We start from the raw sequence: 27,156 nt of genomic DNA, 5'->3' as shown, positions 1-27,156 counted from the left end.
CCCAATTTATTTTTTCTTTTGTTGCTTGTGCTTTTGATACTATATCCAAAAAACCAATGCCTAATGCAAGGTAATGAAGGTTTGCTCCTAAGAATTTTATAGTTCTAGCTGTCACATTTAAGTTGTGATCCATTTTGAGTTAATTTTTATATGTGGTGTTCTTTTCCTTTTTAAGTGCTGCGATCTTGGCTACCATGCAAGTCTAAACAGAGCCCTGAGAACATATCTCTCTGCGGAGTATAACCTTGAAACCTCCAGACACGAAGGCTTAGACATTATTGAGAATGCAGTTGACAATTTGGAGCCCAGGAGTGATAAGCAGAGATTCATGGAGATGTACCCTGCTGCGTTCTGTCCACCAATGAAGTTTGAGTTTCAGTCTCACATGGGTGATGAGGTCAGTAATTGATTATTTTAAAACTAATGAATTGTCTCTTAACTTATATTACTCTTCCCCTGCTGTACCCAGCAGTTGTAAAAATTCCCAGTTGTCTTCTCATGGCTGCCTTTGCATGGGATCTTAGCATAATACTCAACAATCAGCCACTACCACCTTTTAAAGCGATGGTCAAACACTCTAATGCCTCCAGAGGCCAAAGAAATAGAGGTGCAAATTCACCTGGGTGTAAGCACTAAACTGTTGCAGGATAGTTAAAGAATTCTTTCTCCACCGCAAGACATTCAAATTTAAGTTCAAAACAAAGCATTTTGTTGGCCCAATAGAATCTGTCTGAAGACTTCTTTAAAGATCTCTGTAAAGAAAATCCTGATTTAAAGATCTCTGTAAAGAAAAATAATTATAAATGGCAGGAAAATGGAAGAGAGGAAAAAAGATACAAACCATTTTTTTTAAGACTCAAGTTATCTCCAAACTGGTAAAATGAGCATTAGAAAGGATGTATTATATCTTAGGTTCTTTATATGAGTTTAGCTTTCTATCCTATTTTATGCAAGGGAAAAAAACCGTTTAAACCATTTTTGAGTTACAGTGGTATATTTGTTGTCTGTGAACAGGGGGAAACAAGAAGAACCAATAATGGAGCATGCTCTATAGCACTCGGTGTCCCAGCTGTGCAAAACAGTACTCATAGATTAAAAACTCAATTTTAGCTTATTGTGGTGACAGTATGTTTTTAAAAATAGATGTACTTATAATTTCCATGGCAGATTTCTTCTTTAATGTCATATTTTTTCTGAAACACCTAATGCTAAGACTTATAAGATGTATATGTATGTACCTGATATAGTTCTAACCTAATTTTATTTTTGCTTGATTTCATAGAGTGAATTACTTGATTAAAAATGGTAAGCAATCTTTATGCCAATAGCACATGAATTTGACAGGCAAGTGGCTTATCCCATCCAGAGTTATGTTTCTAAAACCAAATGGTTTTAATCTTTCAGTTATGGATGGATGTGTTAAACACAGAATGATAAAATGTCACAAACAAGTGATTTCAGTTGGGTTAAAAGTTTTTACTTTTTTTAAACTATTCTTAATATAGTAAGTCTCTTGCCCTTTTTTATGGCCAGTTCTGCCAGGAAGCAATAATCTCTATGATGTCTTGGAGACTCCATAAAAGGAAACTCTCATTTGCTGAGACCACTTCTGTGATGAGAAAGATGAAAAGAAATTGTTCATTTCTAGTCTGATTTTAATATAATTAAAAGGCTCTAATTTTGACCTTATCCATAATTGAGATCATGGCCAAAATATCTTTCTACCAAAGCCTAAGTCAAGTGGCTTCCTCAGTTTCATGGTGAATCACATGATTTGGCTGAAAATTGGCAAGGCAAGCCATGGTTGAAAGATACAGAAAACAGTTACTCACTTTTTCTGAGTTTTCACTGTGTGCCAGGCAGTGTTCTAAGTGCTTTACATACATCATCCCATTTCATCCCCACCACAGCCCTATGGCATAGGTACTCTTACTATCCCCATTTTACAGATAAGGAAACTGAGGTTTAGTAACTTACTGTAGTCACCCAGCTGGCTGTAACCAGCAGGCTCTGCTGCCTGCCCTACTTTGGCCTGCATGTCCGTACACTTGGATCATCCTTCACACTCTGCGCAATACTTATTCCACAGGTAGACGGCAGCATCAGAGCTCCATCTCCAGCAACCGCCACATTCTTAGAGGGATGCTTCCTACCGCTGCTTTCTTCCCAGTCATATCCAGGCCAAGCAGCTGCATTCTGCTCTTGCCACCTACATAACAAGTTCATATTTAAGATTGAAGTTTTGAGGTGGCTGTTAAAAGTAAAATATGTAATTGGAATCTTGAGGGGATCCGCCTGATTCATGCAGCCTTTAAATGGGAGAACTGTGCACCTGGAGGCTGGCTGGACGGCTCCCGGTTGTAACTGTGGTTTCTGATTCCCCATCAGGTGTGTCAGGTCAGCGCGCAGCAGCCGGTCCAGGCGGAGCTTATGCTCAGGTACCAGCAGCTGCAGTCCCGACTGGCCACGCTCAAGATTGAGAACGAGGAGGTGAGCATGCTTTCTGCCCTCACAAGTAAAATGAATTCTAATGTAAACTGGAAGACATTTTCACACGACCTAAGGGAATTTAACATTGTAACTGCAGTCTCTTCATCCTGCATTTTCAACTAAATCAGAGTTCCTAAAATACTCCTTGTAGAGGATAAATGCAAAGGTTCTATATTCTACCATAAATGAATACTTTACCAGGGATTCACTGCATACACATGTAAGCACACCTTTTATTCTTATATTCTTAAATACTGAAAGTAGTTCCCAATAGATTATCAAATTCAACATATGTGTTCAAGAATCTACATGAATGTATGGAAAGAAATGTCTGGCATGTTAATTTAATCCTAACTTTTGAAATTAGTCCTTTTTTATGCTTTTTTTGTAGTTTCTAGGTTTTTGGTACTGAATATAGCATTACTGATATAATTATGAGTACAAAAATCATAGTACTTGAATGGGAATATAAAACTGTTTATTTGCTGATATTAGTGGATTTAAATGGATAGAACATAAAATGTGAATTATAAATATATGTTGAGCCAGAAAACAGTCGTACAATTCAGCTGCCTGTTTCTGAAATTGATTTACTGGGTCCATGTTCTACTTAAATAAAAATAGGAACCACAAATGTTTCTTGTGTTAGTCAAAGCACTCAAATGTAATTTACAGGAACCCAAATCAAACTTAGTCAAGTCACAAAGTTTACTTATTGGTCAATGTTTGCAGTAGCCTCAGTGGTGATTGGATCTGTGTCCAGATGATAGTTATCAGGAATCTCTTTTCATCATTTTGAAGTGGTATCTTCATGTGTGTTGGTAGGAAGTCTCTCCCCATGTCCTGTATAGGGAGATCCAGGACTACATGGTCCCTACAGTTTACCATCTCACCTCTTCCCAACATCCTTGTCTCTGAAATAAGATCTTTCATTGGCCTGACTTAAGTCATGCATACTTTTGGACCAACTATTACAGCCAGGTAATGGGATTTTTTCATTGGCCAGCTTAGATTCTGTGCCCATTCATAGAACCGTTTGATTGACAGCCCCAGCAGAAATATGTATTTCTAGAGACAAACAATTTCCAAAAGAAGAAGTGTGGGACAGAAAGGAAAAAAACAACAATTTGCCCTTGATAAAATAAATGGTCAAAATTCATTTTAGTACCCTCTTTTATTCTGATTCCACTGAGATGTTTTGAATTATGTGAATGTGTGTTTGTTTCTGTTAAGAAAGAGTGTCATGTTTCTAGACCAGTATAGTTTGGTGAAAACCCATTGCAGCCTTTCTGGTTTCTGGTCTTTCTGGAAGAACCAAACCACCCCTTATTCAAACATGTGTATATAAAATGCAACCAATGTGATTAAGATTTCAGTCTCTGTGTAAAGTCCCACTAATGAAACTTTCCGAAGGAAAGCTGTTGCTCTCTTTGAGGTGTTTTTAGAGCTTAGGGTTTTGGCAAGGCATCACAAAATACTCACTTAATGCAGTTTATTGGATCCTATTAGACCTAGGGTTTGTACGCCTAGTGACTTCCAATTTTCTTTTCATGCATATGCTCTCGCGGTTTTATTTGGAAACAGTCTCTAAACTCTAGGAAAATAGTGTCTTATACGCAAGGTCAAGACTGGCAGCCCACAGACCTGTTTGGTTTGGCTCACACAATTTGGGCCTGTTAAAAACAGGAAAGTGTGGGAACTCTGGCCCCTGTGTTGCCTCATGAAGGGAAAGGCTGGGGTACTCGAATTCCACTTTGCCATAGTCGTTCAGCTCCTGATTTTCTTACATTGGACTAGTCCATTTATGTTACCTGTCTGGCGTCTGCAGCCCTTTGAGTTTGTGACCCTAGTCTTCCTCTTTGGGCATAATGTGGAGAAGCACAGTATCTTCATAAACTGATAGGGGCAGACAGTGCTTTCTGAGGGCTAATTTTTCAAAATTTACTGTAGAAACAAATGAATTGGATTGTCCTGATGTTTCTTCTGAGCATGACAAGTGGTTTATGATTCTTGGATATGGAACAGATTCACTGTAGTAGAATGGGATTCCCAAGGAAAGTAAGATTTAAATAGGATTTGTGGCAACCAGTAGACTTCATAGGTATAGAAAGAGGGAAAGAGGTTTTAATATATTTCAAGGTTGGAGAATAGAGCAGTTTGGTTATCACCCAGGTTCTCCTTGGGGATGAGCTGAAGGTGAAGCTGAAATCGTGTGACGAGAGGCATTGAGAACAAACTTAAGGAGTTTTGATGCTGTGGGTCAGTTCATTTCAGTAAAATACATATTTATTGAGCGACTTCTACATTCCACATATTTTGCCAGGTGTGGAAAGTACAGAGATGAATAAGTTACAGTTAGCATGTGTCTAGTGGAGAAGCAGTCTATATCAAGTCGTTTATACAATGTGAAAAATAAGAGACCTAACTCGGGAACAACATAGCAATCATTGCTGATTTGGACCCCCTGTGGAGCACTTTTCTCCACCATGAATAAGGAATTTGCCTCTGATCTTCCACTGATAGGAGGACAGAAAATTGACACCTTGGTGTCAAAGCAAAATATACAAGTGAAGAAACACATGCTTAATTCTATGTAATTCTCTGCCTCTGCACAAACTTATGTGTATGTGTGTGTGTGTGTGTGTGTGTATACACACACATACTCATAAAGTCCAAAATTTATTGGAAAGCATTTAATTAACTAAAAATAATTATGACTGCCCAGTGAAAAGATCAAAGTTGAGGGAGAATTTCATCCAAGCTTACAAAAGCATAGATAGGGCAGCTAAATAGAACATGAACCTTTTCACCAAATCTTAGACAACTATAAATAATGGACACCCCTTGAAACTGTAGGAGGCCTTCTTAGAAGGGAGTTTCCATGCTAAGAGCCCACAGACCATGTCTGGCCATGGACAAATTTTGTTTGCTCTGCAGTGCTTGATTTTTTTTAATTGTTATTGTCATTTAAAAATTGGAAGTTTTGCATAAAAATGTGGATTTTCAGCTTCAAAAAAATTAGATCTTCTCATACTAGACCTGCATGTCTATAAGACGATAACTGGCTTGAGCTGAGGAGTACATACTCCCCTTAGACACAGAGCACGTGCTTCCTATTTGCCATACGCCCCACTCAGCCCACTTGCCTATTTTCATTACTTACTTGGCCCTGGAAGATAGTTGATTTTGCAGCACTTGCCTTAAAACAAAGAGAAGAGAGCAGTATGCATTTGTAAAATGGCCTGAGTATACTCATAAGTAGTAAAAGTTGGAAGTAAAGGCTTGAGAAGGGCTTGATAAAATTTGTGGTTGATGCAGATTCATAATGGATTGTGACATTTACTGTCACTTCACAGTAGATGAACTGTGAAGTTCAAATGTAAAGAACTTTACATTTGCCTGTTAAACCTTTTAAAATGAGCTTTCAGTTTCATTATGCTGTGAACTTGCATCGGTGATACCTTGGTCTTATGATTCCAACTTCCAGTCAGCCGGTCCAAAAATATGTATTATTAGGTTCGCTGTGTATTGTGCCCATAGAATTAGAGGAGGGACTGCTGCCCACACAACTCTATTCCCCAATTTTTTTTTTTTTTTTACTTAAAAGTATAACTTTTTATTAAAACTTTGAAGTGAAACATTAATAAACATTATTTTTAAAGGCAACACTTTGAAAGCAACCTAAATCTAAATGATCATTTATACCTTTCTCACTATACACAGTTTCCAAAGTCTTTCCAACCTAATGTTACACAGCCATGTCCACTTTCTGAAAGTTTACCCTTCAAGTGAAATAGGGAGATTAAGAGGTACAGACTTCCAGTTACAAAATAAATGAGTCAAAGGGATGAAATGTACAGAATGAGGAATATAGTCAATAACTATGTGATATCTTTGTGATATGTGACAGATGGTAACTAGACTTAAGATGGTGATCATTTTGTAATGTGTAGAAATTTCAAATCACTATGTTGTACACCAGGAACTAACGTGGTGCTGTAGGTCAATTATACTTCAAAAACAGACCAAATTTATTGAAAAAGAGAGGGGGTTGGGGGAGAGGGGGAATTGGATGAAGGTCAACAAAAGGTACAAACTTCCAGTTATAAGATAAATTATTACTAGGGATGTAATGTGCAACATGGTTAATATAATTAACACTGCTGTGTGTTATGTGTAAAATTTGTTGAGAGTAAATCCTTTTTTCTTTTTTTCTTTTGTATCAGTGGGATGATGGATGTTCACTAAACTTATTGTGCTCATCATTTCGTGACGTATGTTAAGTCAAATCCGTATGCTGTAGACTTTATTATTGCCCTGTCAATTATATCTCAATAAAACTGCAAGGGAAAAGAAAGAAAGAAGGAAGGAAAGGAAAGGGAAGGGAAGGAAAAAATTTACTTTTAACCTTTGTCATAGGGATTTCAGCTTAGGGGGTCATTGCTGTGGCTCCTTTCTTTCAAAGCTAGCCTCTGGAGTAATTCCCCATAGATCACATTTCCCTTTCCTTAGAGTTCCTCATTCCTCCCTTTGTTGCAGGAGAATGGGGTGCAAGAGGATGGTCATGTCCCAGGTTTCAGGCGAGTTCCTGGGACGGGCTGCCAAGTGAGGGTCCTTGGCTTCACACAGGAAAGAATTCAAAAGTGAGCCAAGGTAAAGTGAAAGAGTTTATTTAGAGAGATAACACATTCCATAGGCAGAATGCTGTTGTCTCAGAAGCAGCCCAGGGTGATTAGTTTTTTTGGGCTGGGTAATTTCATAGGCTAACAAGTGGGAGGGATATTCTATTTTGGGGAAGGGGCAGGGATTCCCAGGAATTGGGCCACCATGCACTTCCACTTTTTGGACTTTTATGGTGGGCCTCAGAAGTGTCATGGCGCCTATGGGTGTGTTGTTTGGCATATGCTAGTGTATTACAGTGAGCGTCTAATGAGGCTCAAGGTCTACTGGGAGTTGTATCTTCTGCCATCTTGGGCCTAGTTGATTCTAACCAGTTTTTGTCGTATCCTCAATGGCTGTGTCATTCTTTTAACGGTTGTGCCCTGCCCCCTTCCCTCCTGTCTCACCTTTATCAAAGCCAAAGAAAAGGAAAATGAACTGCATAAGTAAAGCAATTAGGCCTTTCTTTTCTTTAGGACAGCCTTATTTTTAAGTAGTTTGCCCCATTTTTAGACCATTTGTCCCAATATTTGCTCTAGAAAATAGAGCTTTTGTAAGCATGTCACTTCTGTGCTGTGAGTAAAACCTTCTCACACATAAAACAACTAATTTCTCTTAAGTTATAGTAGATTTATCCCCCTGAAGGGAATAGAAAAGAGAGTAGTCTATAATTAATTCCTCAATTAATTTGCAACAGTGTTTAATGAACATATAAATTTTCCTAGCACCACTTAAAATCTTTCACCAACAGTTTACTAGGGAGTATTTCACAGACTATTCCCAAATATAATCCTTACACAGGATATTTTCAACAATAATGAACAAGATTTTAGGCAAACATGTGAGATAATTTTCATGGCATGGGTGATTGAGGGAGGTGAGAGATATCTTGGTTATACTTTCTGTTACCCGAAAACTGGGTTCACCTCTTGGTGGGAGTGGAGCCAAAAGACACAACCAAGCCAAAGCGCAGGAGAAGGAAGGATTTGTTATTACTTGCAGCAAGTAAGGAGAATACCGGGCATCTTTCCCAAAGCAATGACTCCCCAACAGCAAGAATTGGGGAAGTTTTCAGCTAACGGTACATGCATATTCCTGAAGAGGTTTGAGCAGAGGAGAATTCAGCATAGAATTGGGGGCAAAAGTCAACAGAGTCCAAGTTTAGTTGATTGAGGTCAGGAGGGTCAACATCCTCTTTCTGTCCTCCACCTGGGTGGGGGCCTTAGTTCCTGCAGAACTCAAAGATATTTTATTATGTATATCCTTTGAGGAGGAACTAGGGCTCTGCTTTATCACTGCCTATTGTTTGACTGCCTTTTCTCTGTTCCTGCATTCCTTTGTTCCCTTGAGATCCTTGGTTACTGAGACCTGTTCAAGGGCAAGCATTGTGGCCAGGCTTAGATCACAAAATGGCTTAGGCTAAAATGGCTTCTCTTATGTCAAGAAAGCCATCCATTCCTGGTTCTCTTTCTCCAGGGACCCCCTAACCTATCTGTTTACATTTCTACCTAGGGTAGAAAAATCACATTTCCCCCCGTCACATTTCCCATAATACCAATCGATGACTGCGGCAGAATCTCAAGTCATATACATCATTGATCAAACCCTTAGGGGCAGTTGGTTTAAGAAGTGAAGCTTGATAACCACTTAATCATTATTGCTATGTCTGATGACTCCTGTGGCTTTAACTTCATTTTAACTTAAGTGTTTCTTACTTGTCTGAAACCTTCTACTGATGAGGTTGACAGTAAAAGCCCAAACAAAAGAAAACTGCCATTTATCCCTTAAATGATAGCATCATCTCGGCCAAAATTGAAAACAGGATCAACTATTTCTCACTGGAAACGCCTGTTTTTAGAAGCTGTGTGTGTGTGTGTGTATTTTGTTTGTTTGTTTGTTTCAAATAAGCCTTAACTCACTGAAGGGAGGGCCTTGATCCAGAAGAATACCAAGCGGAATGAGGAGAGTTTCTAGAAAGCATCTAAAAGTGATTGATGGGATAGGGCATCCGGAAGAAAATGGCAGAGCTCAGGATGACTGTCAGCAAGGAAACCCCACGTTGTTGGTGTGTGCTGAGCATTTCTCTGGCATCTTATCAATTTGGAAGGAGGATGACCAACTTCCACCGTTCATTCAGTTCATTTTCACCGCTCTCTTAAGAGTCTGCTGTGTTCCAGGCACTGTGCTAGTTAATAAGCTGTCCCTGACCTCAAGGTGCTCCCGCTGGAGATAGAAAACAGAGGCCCTCTAAACAGTGTGGTGTAGGTGCTGGTGAGAAATGGATTTGGGGTCATGCTCCTCAGACCACTCTTAGCAAAGGGTCCACCCAGAAGGGTCATTAAGTCAGAGTCCAGATGGGCTGCAGGAAAACAGGCTTTCTGAGACATGACTGAAGCAGAAATGTTGTTCAGAGAGCTCTAAGCAATGATGATGTTCTCTTCTTTGGATTAAGCTGTATCATTGCTGAGAATGAACTTTGTTCAGAAGTCAGGAGAGCCTGGTATTTGTAAACGTCGCCTTAAATGCAAGTGTGTAGGTTACTAGTGTGAATTCCTCTGGAATGGTGACATGACCCTCCCCCAAAAGCAGGGGGAAGAGCAGCAAAAATTGGACTGTTTTTCTAAATCTGGCAACACCTTACCCAGCAGTGACAGGGTCACTGGCACCTGTACCCCCCTGTTAAGGTACCAGGAGCAAGGGAAGTGCTCTGCCGCTGCTACTGCCTTCTGTGGCCTATGCTGGCAGTAAGTTTCTGTACCCCTGGCTAATTAACTATGGCATTAATCCAGTTTATATGTGTGTGGTCTCTTTCTGCTCATTTTTAATACATCTGAAAGGATACAGTGCTCTAATTGAAATACATACAAGGTCAGTGGTGGCAAGGAGGGAGTAGTTAAGTGGGGAGGGGAGGACAGGGCTAGGGGTCACCTTCACAGATGGAATGATAAGTCTTAAAGGATGAATAGGCCTGCACCAGGTGCAAGGAACAAGGCACAGTGCCATGAAATAACGTGGTGTATTAGGGGTTGAATTGTGTTCCCCCAAAATTCATATGTTGAAGTCCTAACCATCAGTACTTCAGAATGTGACCTTATTTGAAGATAGGGTCTTCACAGAGGTAATCAAGTGAAAGTGAGGTCATTAGGGTGGGCCCTAACCAGTGTGACTGATGTCCTTATGTTAAGGGGAAATTTGAACACAGAAACACAGAAGACAGAATGAAGAGACAGAGAGAGAAGATGCCGGCTGTCTATAAGCCGAGGAGGCAGGGCTAGAACAGCTCCTTCCATCATGGCCTCAGAAGGCACCAACCCTGGCCACACCTTGATCTCAGACTTCTAGCCTCCAAATCTATGAGGCAATAAATTTCTTTATTGTTTAAGCCACACATCATGTGGCACTTTGTTATGGCAGCCCTAGAAAACTAAATCAGTGTGTTTGGAGAAGGAAACTTCTTGTTTTCTCTAATAATTGTAATGTCCTGGGAGAAGAAAGGCAAAAGAGGCAGTCTACAGAAGGCCGCAGAAATCTCCTCTCAGAGTCCGGGCCACCTGGACACTCCTCCAGTACAGCATGTTCTTTGGGTTTTTCATAATTCCTCATCATGTTTTTGGCCTCTCCTTCTACCAAACCCAACTGTGTTTCCTTGCTACTAATGGGGAGTCATTACAAGCCTCATATTAGCTGTTTCATATTTGCTTCATTATGTTCCCCCTTGTGACTTATTAACATGGCTTGTGTGTGTGTCAGAAGCTGGTGTTATTCTTCATCGGGAGTGTCCCATGGGATAATACATAGTCCCAGCCATTGTATCTGGTGGCTTCTGTCACATCCTTTATTCTTCCCGGTAATTCCAAATTTAACCATGACACTCTTGTTTCTGAGAAGGAAGTTGAAAAAAAAGAAAAGCGATTGACAAGGAATCACATTCACTGTTGCTGGGTCCACGGTATGGGCCATAGTCTGTGGGCCTGTCACCAAGGACTTGGGTGGGTGTGGCACCTGCCAAGTCACTGGACAGGTCCCTGGTGGGCAGGACTGGCCCTGGACTGCAGCTGAGCATACCTAGATCTAAGTCACAGGTCTGCAATAGGGTCCACAGCCGGGACCAAGTTCTGCAGGCCTGCCTCTGGGGGCACAGATGGGCATGTCTCCCTCCTGGTCCCTGGGTGGGCAGGACTGCTTTTGGACTACTACCGAGAGGGACTGGATCCAACTTACAGGGCTGCTTCAAGAACCAAAGTTGGACAGAGTTTGGCAGGCCTGACTCTGGGAATACAAATGAGCTTGTCTCTTGTTGGGTGGGAATACAAATGGGCTTGTCTCTTGTTGGGTCCCTCGGATGGGTACGACTGCTCATAGGCCATTGCTAAGAGGTATTAGTACCAAGTCACAGGGCCACTTCATTATCCACAGTTGGACCGAGGTTGGTGGGCCTGCCCCCAGGACACAGATAGACGTGTCTTCAGCCTGGTTTCTGGTCAAGCAGAACTGCCCCCTGGACTGCAGCGGGGCTCATCTGGAGCCAGGTAACAGGACCACTTCAAGATCTGCAGTTGGACCGAGGTTGGCAGGTCTGCCTCTGGGAGCAAAGACAGGTGTGCCTCCCAGCAGGTCCCTGGGCAATAGCACTGCTCCCAGACCAGGGCTGAGAGGGACTGGAGCTGCATCATGGGCTACTACAGGGTCCAAATCTCGGACTAAGGTCAGCAGGCCTGTTACTTGGGACATTGGTGAGGGTGACTCCTCTTGGGTCCCTTGGCAAATAGTGCTGGTGGCAGGCCCAAGGCCAAACAGGACTGTAGCTGAGTCTACAAGCAGACAGGCTATTTCTGGGTCTGTAGCCAGGACCAAAGTTGGCAAGCCTGCCATGTGGACATGGGCCAGCTTTCTCAAATTGGTCCTTGGCAGTTGTGGGCTCCATCAAGGTTTTACAAGCTCCTATCTGGATCCCGAAGCCCCCACAAATGCACTTTTGTCCATGGATGGCTGCCAAATTGTTGTTGTGGGAGTGTATGAATAGGGGACCTCTAATTCTACCATCTTACTGATGTCACCTACAGGATAGTGAGTCTTTTCATTCAGCCTATAGATATATAATCATGACTTTCTTAAAGTACTTACAATGTTATTTTTAAAATCATCTTTAATGTGCTTTTTTCCAGTGTCTATCCTTTGCATTTTGCATATCCTCAGGAATAATGACTAAATCTGTTTAATTTTTGCCTCCTTTTAAAATTTACTCCATCACATGACCTCTTTAAGCCTCTAAACTAGCACTGATTGCTATTGTTTCTTCCCTAAACAGTATTTTGTTGTTTTAAAAAAAAAACAATTGAACATATTTCTACTTCCTATAATGGTGGACTGAGTCACTCAGCTGATTCTCACACATTTCATTATCCAGGACAAGGTACATGGCCAAGCCTGAAACCCATGACATAAGGAACCATATGTTCCCAAAAGGAAGAGCATCAAATATTTTGAACAGAAATAAAATCCAGTGATTCTGAACTATTAGTGCCCCTAATGGCTTGGAAAAATAAACAAACATTCTCTCAGGATGATAACCTCACCCTAGACCTCAAATAACTCTACAGAAACTGTCCAGCAAAGATAACTAGGTACATAAGGAGAAAAGACAACATGAGTGATAGCCAGAATACATAACAGACAATAGAAATATACCCACAGGAACTAAATATTGGGATTACCAGAAAAAAACTGTAAAAGAGCTATTTACTGTGTTCAAGAAGATAAAAGCCAAGCTTAGATTTCAGCAGGGCACTGTTATAACCTATAAACAGTGAAATAACAGATTTGAAAATGAACCACACAGAAATTCTAGAGCTGAGAAATACAGTAACCCAAATTAATAAATCAGGCATGGTTTTAACATCAGATTAGACACAGCTGAAGAGTGAATTATCAAAATGGAAGACAAATCTGAAGAAAGTAATCAAAATGCAGCATGGAAAAACAAAAGGATAGAAAATATGAAGAGAAAGGTAAGATACAGAGAACGCAGTGATTTTTAGCATACTAACTAAACTCCCAGAAAAAATGGATAGAAAAGAAAGTAGAGACAATATTTGTAAAGATAATGGCTGAAATTTTATCAGAGCTTAAGAAAAGTATCACATAATTCAAGAAGTCCAAAAATATTCCAGGCAGAATATATTTTTAAAATCCTTACCTAGATACATTATAGTGAAACTGTAGAAAACTTTAAAACCAGCCAGAGAAAGAAAGCAGGGTTCATTCAAAGTGTGATAGACTGATAGTAAACTTCTCATTCAATAGGAACATGGAAGCCACAAGAAAGTACAGTGATGTTTTAAATGTACTGAAGGAAAATAACTGCCAACCAGGAAAAAATATCTTTCATAAATGAAGGTGAAATAGAAGACATTTTTAAATCAACAAAAGCAAAATTCACCACTAGAGGATTCATGCTAAAAAGAATTTCTATGTAGAAAATAAATGTAGTTACCAAAGGGGAAGGGGAGGAATAAATTAGGAGTATGGGATTAACAGATACACACTACTGTATATAAAATAGATAAACAACAAGGATTTACTGTATAGCACAGGAAACTATTCAATATCTTGAAATAACCTATAATGGAAAAGAATCTGAAAAAGTATACATACGTGTGTGTGTATATATATATATATAAAACTGAATCACTTTATTGTACACCTGAAACTAACATAATATTGTAAATCAACTATATTTTTAAAAAAAAGAATTTCTAAAGGGTGTTCTTAAAAATATAAGGTATAGAGATCAAAGAATTTAATAAATATATGGATAAAGCTAAATGAATACTGACTATATCATAATAATGTCTTGTATTTAAATGTATACAAATATTTACATATATAATACATCCTATTATAAAACATTACAAAAATAGCATATAAGTCAGGAAAAGTAAATGGTTTTAAGGTGTTCTAAACTCTGTACCTTGTCTGGGAAAAGGATAAAGCTATTGATTTACATTAGACTTTGATAAGCAAAGGTGGAGTACAACCTAATTGTGGAAGATAAATTTAAAAGCTCCTAGACGATAACATAGAACAGTATCTTTATGACCATGAGATCGGAAAATATTCCTTAAATAGGACACAAAAGGCACTGATTGGGGCTTCCCTGGTGGCACAGTGGTTGAGAATCTGCCTGCCAATGCAGGGGACGCGGGCTCGAGCCCTGGTCTGGGAAGATCCCACATGCCGCGGAGCGACTGGGCCCGTGAGCCACAATTACTGAGCCTGCGCATCTGGAGCCTGTGCTCCGCAACAAGAGAGGCCACGATAGTAAGAGGCCCGTGCACCACGATGAAGAGTGGCCCCTGCCGCTTGCCACAACTGGAGAAAGCCCTCGCACAGAAACGAAGACCCAACACAGCCATAAATTAATTAATTAATTAATTAAATTTTTTTTTTAAAGGCACTGATTATAAAGGCAAGGATTAGTAAATTGATTACATTAAAATTAGAGACTGTTCATCTAGACACTATAGAAAGAGTAAAAAACCAGAGCTCAGAGTGGGAAAAGATATTTGCAACACATATAACTAACAAAAGACTCATATACGTATTACAAATCTGTAAAGAGAAAGGCTCATCACCCAATAGAAGATTGAGCAAGAGGTTTAACAGACTGTTTCAAAGAGAGAAAATCTAAATTGCCTTCAACATATGATAATGTGCTCAATCTCAACCATCAGAGAAATACATATTAAAACCACAATGAGATACCACTACACACCCAACACAGTGGTTTAAATTTTTAGGTGATTTTTTTTTTTTTCTTTTTTGGCCGTGCCACACGGCTTGCAGGATCTTAGTTCCCCGACCAGGATCAAACCCAGGCCCTCGGCCATGAGAGCATGTAGTCCTAACCACTGGACCGCCAGGGAATTCCCAATGGTTTAAAATTTTAAAACTGACAGTACCAATTGTTGTGGATGTGGAGTAATAGGAATTCTCCTGTGTTGGTGGGAATACAAATTAGAACGATAATTTTAGAAAACAGTCTGGAATACCCAATAAGCAGCAATTCTACTCAAGTATGTGTGGCCCAACAAAAACATGTTCATAGCAGTATTATTCGTAGTGGCCCAAAACCAGAAATAAGTCATCTATCAACAGTAAAAGGGATGAATTATGATGTATTCTTACAATGAATACTCAGTAGTGAAATACTGTACTCACAAGAAATGAATAAATCTTACTACATAAAGTTGAGCAAAGGAAACAAAACAAAAATAATATATGCTGTAAGAATCCATTTATTTATATAAAGTATTTTAAAAGAGCAAAACTAATATATGAGGTTAGAAATCAGGATAGTAGCTACGTCTGGGGAGCAGAAAAGTGTGTGTGGTGACTGAGAGAAGCACAGGGTACTCATAATGTGCTCTATTTCTTGATCTGAGTGGTAGTCACATGAGTGTGTTCAGTTGGTGATAATTCATAAAGCTGTACACTTATGGTTTGGGCATTTTTCTGTATGTAATTTCACTTCAGTTTAAAAGGTCCTTTAAAACAGAAAATGTAATTGAGAGAGTACTCAGTGATACATGAGATTTACAGGAACTCAAATATAAAGTGATATCCTCCTTAGGATAATTTTGAAGAAAGCCTCTCCTTATATTGGTGACATGGGGTATTGTTTACCTGTCTCTCTCCCCTAATAGACTCTGAACTTTGGTGGGGGCAGGGCCTGTGCCCCCATCTCTACCTGACAGAGCAGTTTCTCACTGTTTGTGGGATTCACGAAATAAGGTACTAACTTGAGAAATGTGCTCCTGTTCCCAGGTTAAGAAAACGACTGAGGCCACCTTGCAGACGATACAAGATATGGTCACCATCGAGGACTATGATGTTTCTGAATGCTTCCAGCACAGTCGCTCCACAGAGTCTGTGAAGTCTACTGTCTCTGAAACCTACCTGAGTAAGCCCAGTATCGCCAAGAGAAGAGCCAACCAGCAGGAGACCGAGCAGTTCTACTTCATGGTATGCCTGCTGCTTCCCCAGCCCCTCTTGAGGCTCAGATCTGGGGGCCCCAAGCACTGTTTCTGGAGTTGCATCAGAATCACCTGGGGTTCTTTACTAAGATCAGAGTTTCCAATTCAGTAGGTCTGGGATACAGTTTAGGAGGTAGTACTGATATGCGGACAAATTTAAAGAGGACTGCTCTGAAACAGAACTTTTAGATTATTTAATGAACATACGTGTCACCAGGAGAGCTTGTTAAAATGCAGGTTCTGATTCCAGTAGGTCTGGGGAGGGAGGCACCTGAGAGTCCACATCTCTAATAGGCTGATGCCACAACACTTTGCTTAGCAAGCTTCTCTGATCTAAAAGACAAAAGTGGCGGGATTTTAGATATCCTATGGGAAGTTCCTGGACACTGAATAATTTTTTTAAAAGTTAAAAACATATCTTTGCTTTTGCAGAAACTCAGAGAATATTTGGAGGGTAGTAATCTCATCACAAAACTTCAAGCCAAGCATGACTTGTTGCAGAGGACCCTTGGAGAAGGTCAGTTATTTGACATAGTTGGGGAGATGACCTGGATTATATGTTGTGTCATGTATGTATTCCATGAAGAGTGTGAACTGTGAATTTGTGCTGGAAGAAGCAGGGAACACTGTATGTTTAGATTTGGCTTTATCTGTATAAGAATCAAGTTCTCCCTGGAACTGTTTTCTTTATGAGCTTGATGCTAACCAGAACAGGGAAATCTAGCCAACACAGAGCTCCCAGAGGAAGGGTCTTCAGAGCACAGTGGGAAGAGAGAAGTCAGAAGGAGCCACACCTGTTCCCACCTGCTGACCCCGTGCCCCCCCAGTCACTTCTTCCTTTCCTTCTTGGACTTCCCCACCCTTCCAGCCCCACCCCTTTTGTTTAAATGGACTAGTATTTGTTGTCCCATCTAATGCCTTTTTGGACTCTAGAAACCAGTTAAACCAGTTTGGATGATTTTTTTTTCTTTCAGTAGGCATTGGTTTTAGTTGAGAAGCAAATGAATTCTATTAAGCATATTGCTGTATCTAATAGTACCAAAAACAACAGTAGCTACCACTAACACAAGGCTCTCTCTGTGCCAGGCATTGTTCTGAGCTGTATATATAACTGGGCACTATTAATTTCCCCATTTTTACAGATGGGAAAACTGAGGAGAAAAAAAAGGATTAAAGTAAAGGGTACAGTGTAGATGTTATTGCTTCCCCTTTCATCTTCATGAAATTTAAAAGGGAAAAAAAAACACAAATGAAGTTCCTGTCATAAGTACCTCATAATCTGTAATACATTTAATTATCTTTTATTCACGCTAGATCTTGCTGGAATTTATAAAAAATGAAAGAGAATACAGATGGGAGAGGGAAATCAGGGGACTGAGTTGTGTAAATAACTCAGGCCAAAAAGAGTTTGCTCCCTTGACCTAAACTCTTGCCTCCAACCAGTCTAGAACCTTCCTTAGCCATAAAGCAGGGTTTCCATCACCTTATCTCCTGGTTTCCTCCAAGGAACCATTATCCTCTGGGAATGTCCACATGGAGAAAGAGCATCATAACCTGAAACTCCGTGTATTGCAGTTAGGATGCCAGACTCTAAGATAAAAGGCCAATTTCACTTAGAAAAAAACAAATAACATTTAAAGTGCTAAGAACTGTCTTAAAAAATAAAATAACCAAATACAATATGTGAACCTTCATTAGACTGTGAATCAAAAAGCAAAAGGCATTTTAGGGACAACTGGGGAAATTTAAATATAAACTGTATATTATATGCTATTATTTAATGAATTTTTAATTTTCCTAGATATGATAATGGTATTATGGTTATGAGGAGAACATTCCTTTTTTTTTTTTTTGGCTGTGTTGGGTCTTCGTTTCTGTGCGAGGGCTTTCTCTAGTTGTGGCAAGCGGGGGTCACTCTTCATCGCGGTGCACGGGCCTCTCACTATCATGGCCTCTCTTGTTGCGGAGCACAGGCTCCAGACACGCAGGCTCAGTAGTTGTGGCTCACGGGCCCAGTTGCTCCGCAGACCAGGATCTTCGCAGACCAGGGCTCGAACCCGTGTCCCCTGCATTAGCAGGCAGATTCTCAACCACTGCGCCACCAGGGAAGCCCCGAGAACATTCTTATTCTTAAGGAATGCTTGCTGAGTGTCATAATGTCTGCAGCTTACTTTCAAATGGTTCAGGAGAAAAGATATATATAAGAGAGGGAGAGAGAAGGAAATAAAGCCATTATGGCAAAATGGTAACAGTTGGGAAATCTAAGTGAAGGGCGTAGGAATGTTCCCTGTACTAGTCTTTCAATTCTTCTGTAACAGAAGTTTGAACCTTAAAAAAAAAAAAAAAAAAAAAGCCCTTTTTTTTTTCTTTGAATAGTTGTCCTACCTCAGCAATTATGTCGTCTTTTTTCTTTGTTCTCCTCATGATATCATGTAAAGTCTTTTTTTCTTTTTTCTACTTTTCACAAATGCCTGATATTGCAGTGATGCCCCAAGGTCTGTTGCCAGTCCCAAAGCATAAATAATCTTCAGTGCAGATGAATACTTAATAGGCACAAAGTCCTTCCCTACAGGACTGGAGACACCATCTAAGAAATTGTGAGTTGGAGGAAATTAAGCAGTGGGTGAATTCATTCTTGGCACTGCATGTAGACAACGTGTTAATACTCTTGGGATCACATTCTGAAACTTTTATGGTACTCATTCTATGTAGATTCCCTTATGTCTCCTGGAGAGAAAGCCCCACTGGTTGATATTATTTTACATGCCATTTTGGCTAGGGCTCTATTTCAGCCAGTTTGCTGAATCCATACGCCAGATTCTTCAGCTGCTGAACTGTGTAAAGCTGTATCGTACTTTGTGAGCTCCATGCCAGGATGTCTTCATCTTGTAATTACTTTCAATGGTTTCCGGTGTCCTAGGGACACAAGCTTGTTCACATGTACCAGGCGTTCGCTGGACTGGATTTATTCTGCGCAAGAAACTGGATGGTTCTCACCCAGTGCCGGCAGACCCACTGGCTGCAGACCTCTCTGCTCCCCAGCCCTGCCCCCCGCGCAGGCTTGGCAGCACACAGTTGTTCTGCATGGGCTTGATGCTGGCGGCTTTGCCCAGAGACAAGCGGAGCATGGGGGCCGTGCCCCACCTTTTAGCTCGGCCATTGTGAGCCCTTTGGCTTTCCATGCAAGCCCTGTTCACATTAATAGGCTTACACCAAAGGAGACCAGGGAAGTTAATGGCGCCTGTCCCACAGTGAGATTATCCAATGGTGAGCCCTTAAGAAGGGATCCAACTCTGGGTTTGGCCAACTAAGGTTAGTAGCACAGGATTGAACAATGTGTTTGGGGACAGTCCTGACTTTTTATGTAGAAATCACATCTCTGAGTTATACTAGGCTCATTGCTACAAAAACTGCCTTCATAGTAAAAGAAATAGAGCCTAACTCAGGGATTTAGCAGTTGATCGTACACAGCTGAAACTGTAACTACAGACATGTGTTTGGCTTGTCTTGCTGCTGAGTTTTGGCAGGCTACCAGTGGCCCAGTAAGTCCTTTGATTTACAGCATTGCAAAGCAACTAGATTGGGCTCTTAAAGTGGCACTGTCAAAATTCAGAATTCCAAATCTTTGAAAACAACTGAAATAGAAAGAAACACATAATGAGTTGTTAAGACCAAAATCATCATCATCATCTTCTTCGTCCTTCAGCAGCACCATTATATCATTTTGTGATGTCTTTGTTTTTAAATTGGAGATGTTCAATCGAACACAGTAAATGAGCTATATGTCTATAAAACTGAGGCACTGAAATTCTTTTTCTTTTCTATTTTAGTAATGAGCCTTAGTGTTCACATTGACTTCTTTGAGTGCAGCATTTGGAGTTAAGGGGGTGTAAATATCAGTGTAATTTTTGCTGAACATAGAAAATCTAACACTGGAAGTTGAGTTCCATGTTATATTGTTTCTAGACCCAGGCATAACGTTTCTGACACAGGAATTGAATAGATGATCCTCACTTAATCCTTTGTCTGTCTTTTAGTAAGAGTACAAATATACTTTCAAAAGAGAAGCTGATTGTGAATAATTATGTTTTTTAGAAAAGCACCGCAGGTAGTTGGTATTTTTAAGGAAGAAAAAGGGCTGGAAAGTAACACCAGGAGTCCGTATCAATCATTCGTTAGGGACAAAATCTAGGGTGCCTCCATTCAGTTTGAGCTGTGCACATTTTAAATTTTTTATCTAGTTTGGGGACTCAAATTGCAACCAAATTATATTTCGGTTTTTCCTTTTACTCTGTGGACATAAAACACATTTGGGCATGAAAAATAATTCTCTTCCTAATTCTCCAGTAAAATTTTAACAGTAGTCAAAGTAGGTGCTTGTACCAAGAACAAGATAATTTTGGGTCATGGGTCATTCTTTTCCTCCAAATGGCTTGCATTGGGGTGGGAGGAGGAGTTCTCTGTTGTTCTTAATAATTAAGTAGCCTTCCAAAGAAAGTGATTGAAATTTAATCCTCAAACCACTGGAAGCATTCACATTCCTCTGGGAAACAGATTCTTCTAAGCTTGCATGTTATTGATCTATTAATGATGATACTGATTGAAAAATAAAACCTCATTCATCAGTTAAGACACAGTACTATTAGCAGAAAAAAACGATGGATGTGGTGGTGGCAGTTATACTATGAATGATGGTTCTTGCAAAGCTTGCTCTTGACTCATTAATCAAAATGTATCTTTTATAGGTTTTTAATTTTTTATCAAATACTACTAACCATGGATGGATGGAGCAAAATGATTTTAAGCCATTTTATATATGATCTTTTTCTAACTCTAGTGAATATTCAGTTGGGATATTTTAACAAAATAGCAAAATTTAAACATTATAAAGCATTTCATTTGTAAGGAATTATCATTAGCATTGAATTATTATTAACATTAATAATATTAATTGATAAATAATTAATTAATAATTATCATTAATGATATTATTATCATATTTATTATTGTTATTATTATCATTAACATTGAATTATCATTGAATCACTTGAAAGTTATTAGCCTCTGTGATTCTCTTTAATTTGATAGATATTAGATTTGTTTAATAATTTATTTAATTTATTAAATCTTCAGTATTTTGTATTTGGCTTTAGCCATATGAGGTGGACAGATATGTAAGCCATAGTCTCTACCTGTCTTCTAGGATCTTTCAGAGTATTTGCTGGGGAAAACAAAAGACTTACATTTTACAATATAGTGGGTCGGCCAAAAAGTTCGTTCGGTTCGTGAATACATTGCACAATAAAATTCTTGGCAAAAATGAAAAATGTCTTTTATTTTTACTTAAAACAGAACGAACTTTTTGGCCCACCCAATATTACTTGGGAGCTCAGATCTAGAATTAAAACAAACCTAGGCCTTAGTGCCAGACCCACCACATACTGACCATGTGACCTTGGGCAAGTCACTTGCCCTCTGTATGCTCAGTCTCTTCTGTAAAATAAAAATAGTAATAGTACCTACTTCATAAAGTTGTGAAAATTGTGAGTTACTGTAGAGAAAGTGCTTAGAACAGTGTCTAATAAATGTTAGACATCATTGCTGTTTTTATTGTTGTTACTGATACATATATAGTTTATGTCATACTTTTGTGTTGTAATAAAGTATGCAGCATGGCAGAATACAATACAGCACAAGCCAGCTATTTTCTCTGCCTTCCATCCTTTGTTCATTCTACTGACTCCCCCTGGGTGATCTCAGCTAGCTCCCATGGCCCCAGCACAACCTAAAGGGTGGCAACTCTTTAAATCTTAATCTCCAGCCCTGTCTTCTCCTTGTGCTTTAACCCTGTATAGCCAGCTTCCTGCTGAAGGCTATCCCGTAAGACATCACACTCAGCTCACCGTCTGCTCTCTCCGCTTTCTCATAGACCTCTCCCACTTAGAAATAGCTATAAATTCTTCTGGAGTTCTGTGTCCACCGTCTCTTTTTTCTTGTTCCCCCAAATAGCAGAAGGCCAGCAGAAGGAAGGGACTTCCAGTTAAATGATAGGTAGAACTGGGTAGTGGAGGAAAAATCAGATTTTTCTCCTTTCCCCCCACCCCAACCCCAAGTCATGGCCAAGGACAGATTCTACCAAGACTTAACAATAGCCTGGATCTGTTTGAGAAAGGTATTCTCTGATATGAACTGGTGCCCCTTGTTTGGTAAATAGGTATTAGCCAAATACTTTATGTTACTTGTTATTCAAAAGCAGATGATAGAGTAAAAGACTCATTGCAGCCTGGCAGTGTTCATTCACCATTCCCAACTAGGCAGCTCTCTCTACGGATTGTTGTATTGGCCCTGCCCTACAAGCCTGAATCACTGCATTGTGATACGATGGGCTGGCCTCACCTGTCTGTGCTGCAACATGACCCTTCTCTGCCAGCTGTATTTTCAGGCTGTTTCAGGACCGTATCATCATTTTGCAAACAAACCAGTTGAATGGTTTAACTCTCCCACACCCCTTCCCACTGCTCCACCCTAAATATAAGAGAGAACAGACAGCAACCCATAGACACATTCAAACTTGAAATTACATCAGATTGTAGGAGCACCACAAAAACACAGAGCTGTTATTTAAAACAAATCAAGAAGCCCGAACGTATAAAAACCTCATGTTTTAAGTGACAGAGAATTCTGTGAAAGGCTTTTAGCTTACAAGTTGGTGGAATGTAGCATAATTTAATGTCCTTGTACTTTAATATCTGCAAATGTCATTTCCGACTATAAAGTGCAACTTCTCTCCCTGATTTCATATTATAGAATAAACACCAATTTAATCTAAAGGAAATTGAGTTCTCCTAACCCTACGTGACCCCCTGCTGCTCTCTCACAAGTATCAATCAAGACAGGGAATAACTAACTTTCAAATCTTGGATGTGTTTTATTTGTATTTCATCTTTGAACTTACAGTTAAGATCAAGCAGGAGCTTCCCTGGTGGTCCAGTGGTTAAGACTGAGCTTCCACTGCAGGGGGCTCAGGTTCAATCCCTGGTCAGGGAACTAAGATCCCACATACCACATGGCGCGGCCAAATAACTTAAAAAAAAAAAAAAAAAAAAGATCACACAGCTATTTCTTGATTTAAAAAATAATAATAAAAAATAAAACTCGCTGCCTCAAATTGCCAAGTGAAATATGTTTCTCTAATCCATAGAATTTATTAAATTTTATGTATAGATTTTATGAAATATTTACTTTGAATTTTTTGTCTATCTTTATATACTGTCTTCATGCTCTCCACCATAAAATGTGTAAGTTATTATAAACTCAGCATCATAAATCAAGGGACAGATGATACAAAAGATTGCCCAGTGCATTGCACAGATGCCATTCAGTTGACTTATTTTAATTTTTTTTTTTCTGCAGGTCATAGAGCTGAATATATGACTACAAGGTAGGAAAATATTTTAACATAAGTCATTGCATCTCACTCTCTTCTCTCTTTTAACAAGCAACCATTTAAATGCTGCAAGAATGAAGATATTTTGTTAATGAACATGGAAGATAGTTTGGGCTTGACAAAACAGTAACATGAAGTGTTTGGGGTTCTCACAAAACCAGATTTGCTCTGGAAGATCTGAGGGTTTCCTAGTGGAATTGTAAAGCTCTTTAATGAGCAGCCTCAGTTTAAAAAAAAAAAGACATAAATTGAATGGGTTTGATTTATCTAATCCAAAACACTTTAAGTTTCTAGAAAGAGTCTGATAAGATTTTTGATTTGATAATTTAATTAACAAGCAATATTATGCACATATCTACTGTGTTAGTTACTTCTTGCTCCTGTATGGCGTATAAAAACTAGAGCTATGTTGAATGCTCTTAGGATTTTAGCTCTGCCCCTGTTTGGTTTACTTTAAAAATTTAACTTTTAATGCCTAGTATCATATTGCACTTTCTTTCTTTTTTTCTTCCTTTTTCTCCCCTTTTTTAAAATTCTTAGAAGGATTTTGATGCTACTGCTGAGAAGGAAAAGCCTTTTTGGAAGCAGGTTCTGATTTGGGTTGGGGAAAGTTTGTGGCAACTTTTATATTTCTCTGTCAACATTTGTACAACAGCCAGAAATTATTCTAATTGACATAGCAAGACTTCACACTTTTAAAATTGAGTTCTCTTTGAGGTAGGAGGCATTTAGAACACTAGTGTGTCTGTTGCAGTAATTGGCAAGTTGATTTTAAGGTTCTGCAATGTTCCTGCTAGGCAGTTTATTCAAAAGGAAACCCCTCTTAACTTCTCCGTGAACCAACTAGAGAGATACAGCTACTGACTTGTCTAAACTTTATGAAAATACTGAGGTTTTTCTTCCCTATGTCAGTGACAAAGAGGCATATTACTCCTGCATAGTAATTTGTGGCTTTTTTCACATATAGTGTCCCTTTGCACTATCAACTCTTTTACCTGTTTCTAAATTATAATTAACGTAAGGCACTTTTTTAAAAGATTTTTTTAAAGGAAGGAGTGCAAATATATATTTGCAATGAGAGCTGTCCTTGCCCAACAGACTTGATATTCACATCATCCTGACTGGTACTGCCTCTCATCCACATGGGCATTCTACCTAGAAAGCCAGATTATCTGGAAGTTGTGTGGGAGGCACACAACTAGAAGGAGTCATACAATTCGAATGTTGAATGAATGTAGAATCTGTTCACCTGATGTGTACGTGGTAGAGCCAGATCCATCAGTGCACCAGTCTGCCTGCCGAGCCAACTCTGCCATGGAAAGTACCTTGATAAGCACTCAGTCAGTTTATTTTAACCTCAAATCCCTCTCACAGCTTTAGTATCTTCATATTTGTCTCATACTTTTGATGTGTCAAGAGAGGCAATTTTCAGGCTTTTGGGAGAAGACTCAAAAGACATCTCTCCGTTAGCCCCAGCCAGGAGTTTCTCTGCATCTCTCAGTGATGCAGGAATAATTATCCAGTGCCACTGGGGGCTTTGGCTCTTGTTACAACATTTGCTTGTCCCCACTAATCAGTAACCAAACAAAATGAGCCTGTGTTCCTATTCCCTTAGCTTCATCAACTGCTCCAGATAGCATTAAATGTGAAGTTCTTTGGACCTTGTTGTAATAACCACATTTTCTAGTTTCTATATTTGATGCTTTGATATCTTGGGGCCTTACTGACCCTGGAGGGACTCCCCCTCTGAGAGTCAGTCAGTTCCTAGAGATAGTAAAGGACTTGTTACAAGTGTGCCTTTTGTGTACAAAGCAGCCAGTCCAGAGCCCAGACTCGCAGCCACCTCCTTTATCAAGTCTTCACCTCAGGGCCACTGTTCCTCTTCCCCAGTCACCCAAAGGCCAGGTACCGGACAAATAGGGACAGCTCCCATGCCCCCAGGGCCCACCAAAATTATTCAAGGACTAGCCAATCCTAAACCTGTTTACCCTGCCTTGCCTGTTCCTTCCCACGGGAACCGCAACAAAGGCTCACATTTTCCCTCATTCTTCCTTCCTCCTGAGCGACCTTGGTGCTTCTGCGTGTGCCCCCCTCCCCCATGTAGTAGCATGCACCCAACTCTTGGGAACTGTGAGTAACAAACAGTCTTCCCAATGACAGTTGTCTTCTGATCTGTTGCCTCACCATACCTGAGTAAACATAAAGTCTATATTTTAAAATACTTCTAAAATAATGAAAAGAGTGGATGAAATCAAGCACATATGGTTAAATTCCTTGATGGGCAGTTGTTTTGTTTGTTTATACCTACCAGATCCTTTCCTCTGTGAATGGCACAGAATTCAGTGTATAAACAAGATTTCAGAAATTTCAGCAGTGGCAAATTATGACTTGCTGCTTGGTGAAATTTTCCATGTTTGCTTCTAGACACTTGCAAGGGCTCCTTTTAACCTCTCAAGCACCATGGAGCTTCAGGTGTTGTTTGCTGTATACCCCATTAGTCATAGGAGCCCAGCTGTTGGGAGAGCCTTAGAATTTGGCTATGGAAGACGGTATCAGCAAGTTTGTTCCCCTACCTCTCTTGATTGCTATGATAATACCTTAGGAAGCTAGCCAGGCTTCTACATAAACTCTTAGGCTTTTGTTTCTAAACTGGTCTTTCAGAACTTTAATGAACTGAAAAGGCAATTCTTCCTAGAGAGTTTGCAGCTTAATAAAGGGCTTTACCTGATTTCCAAGTGTGGTGTACATCCTTAAACCAGCCTTCCAATTAAGGAGTTTAGATTGGAATGTCCAGAGAGGAGTTTTGGGATTCTTCTTCCGTGTATTCCTTGCAGCACAGTTGTTGAAGTTGAGTCACGTAATCCTGGCCCTCTTTGCCGTAAAGGGAGAGGGCGGAAGAGGTTCCCTCTCTCCAGTTACAGAGCAAGATGATGCAGGGTTTCTAAATATGGTACGTGGTACCCTGGATGTGCATATGCCAGAGAGACTGACTTATCCATCAAAGCAAGCAGACTGGAGATGGAGAGAGTCCAGAAAAGAATAAATGGGTGCATCTTAATGCTCTACAAATAGGTGATGAGCTAGTTTGTTTTAAAGAAATAACAATTCATGTGAGCCTGGACCCACTGCCCCCCAGAAATAGCACTGAAACAAAACTCAGTTTTTTACTTGTGACCCATTAATAGCTACTTTTGCATAAAATAAAATCCCATTAATTACCTGAGAGATATCAAACAGATGTCAATGTTATTTGCATTGAAGAATTATGTTGTAACTAAAAATATTATATTTAATTTCTCTGTTGGGATCTATCCGAGTCCTAATTTTTATGACCTGTTGTGTCTTCTGTGTGAATTGTAAGCTGAATAACACAAACCTCGGTTTGTAACTCTTGGCCAAATAGCTTGCAGTTCATTCCATTTGTTGATGATGACCGCTTTAAAACAAACTAGCAAACAAATGTCAACTACAACATACAAGAAAAGAATAGTCTGATTGAATAGCTGGTATGGGTTTTGATATATA

At 39.6% G+C, this 27,156-nt stretch overlaps 1 protein-coding gene across 1 annotated transcript in view; it reads left to right on the top strand.

Annotated features, from left to right (window-relative positions):
- The window catches only part of SRGAP1 (SLIT-ROBO Rho GTPase activating protein 1), a 276,189-nt gene that overhangs the window by 195,898 nt on the left and 53,135 nt on the right, over window positions 1-27,156 (top strand). The window contains exons 7-11 of the mRNA XM_061206565.1: window positions 176-397; window positions 2,389-2,490; window positions 15,976-16,173; window positions 16,617-16,701; window positions 23,598-23,625. Of these exons, the coding sequence (XP_061062548.1) occupies window positions 176-397; window positions 2,389-2,490; window positions 15,976-16,173; window positions 16,617-16,701; window positions 23,598-23,625 (635 nt within the window). The remainder of the gene's footprint in view (window positions 1-175; window positions 398-2,388; window positions 2,491-15,975; window positions 16,174-16,616; window positions 16,702-23,597; window positions 23,626-27,156) is intronic.

The sequence above is a fragment of the Eubalaena glacialis genome, chromosome 11, assembly GCF_028564815.1.
Source record: "Eubalaena glacialis isolate mEubGla1 chromosome 11, mEubGla1.1.hap2.+ XY, whole genome shotgun sequence".
Classification (NCBI taxonomy): Eukaryota; Metazoa; Chordata; class Mammalia; order Artiodactyla; family Balaenidae; genus Eubalaena; species Eubalaena glacialis.
Note: the sequence above shows the minus strand (reverse complement) of the source record. Positions and strands in the feature narration are given on the sequence as shown.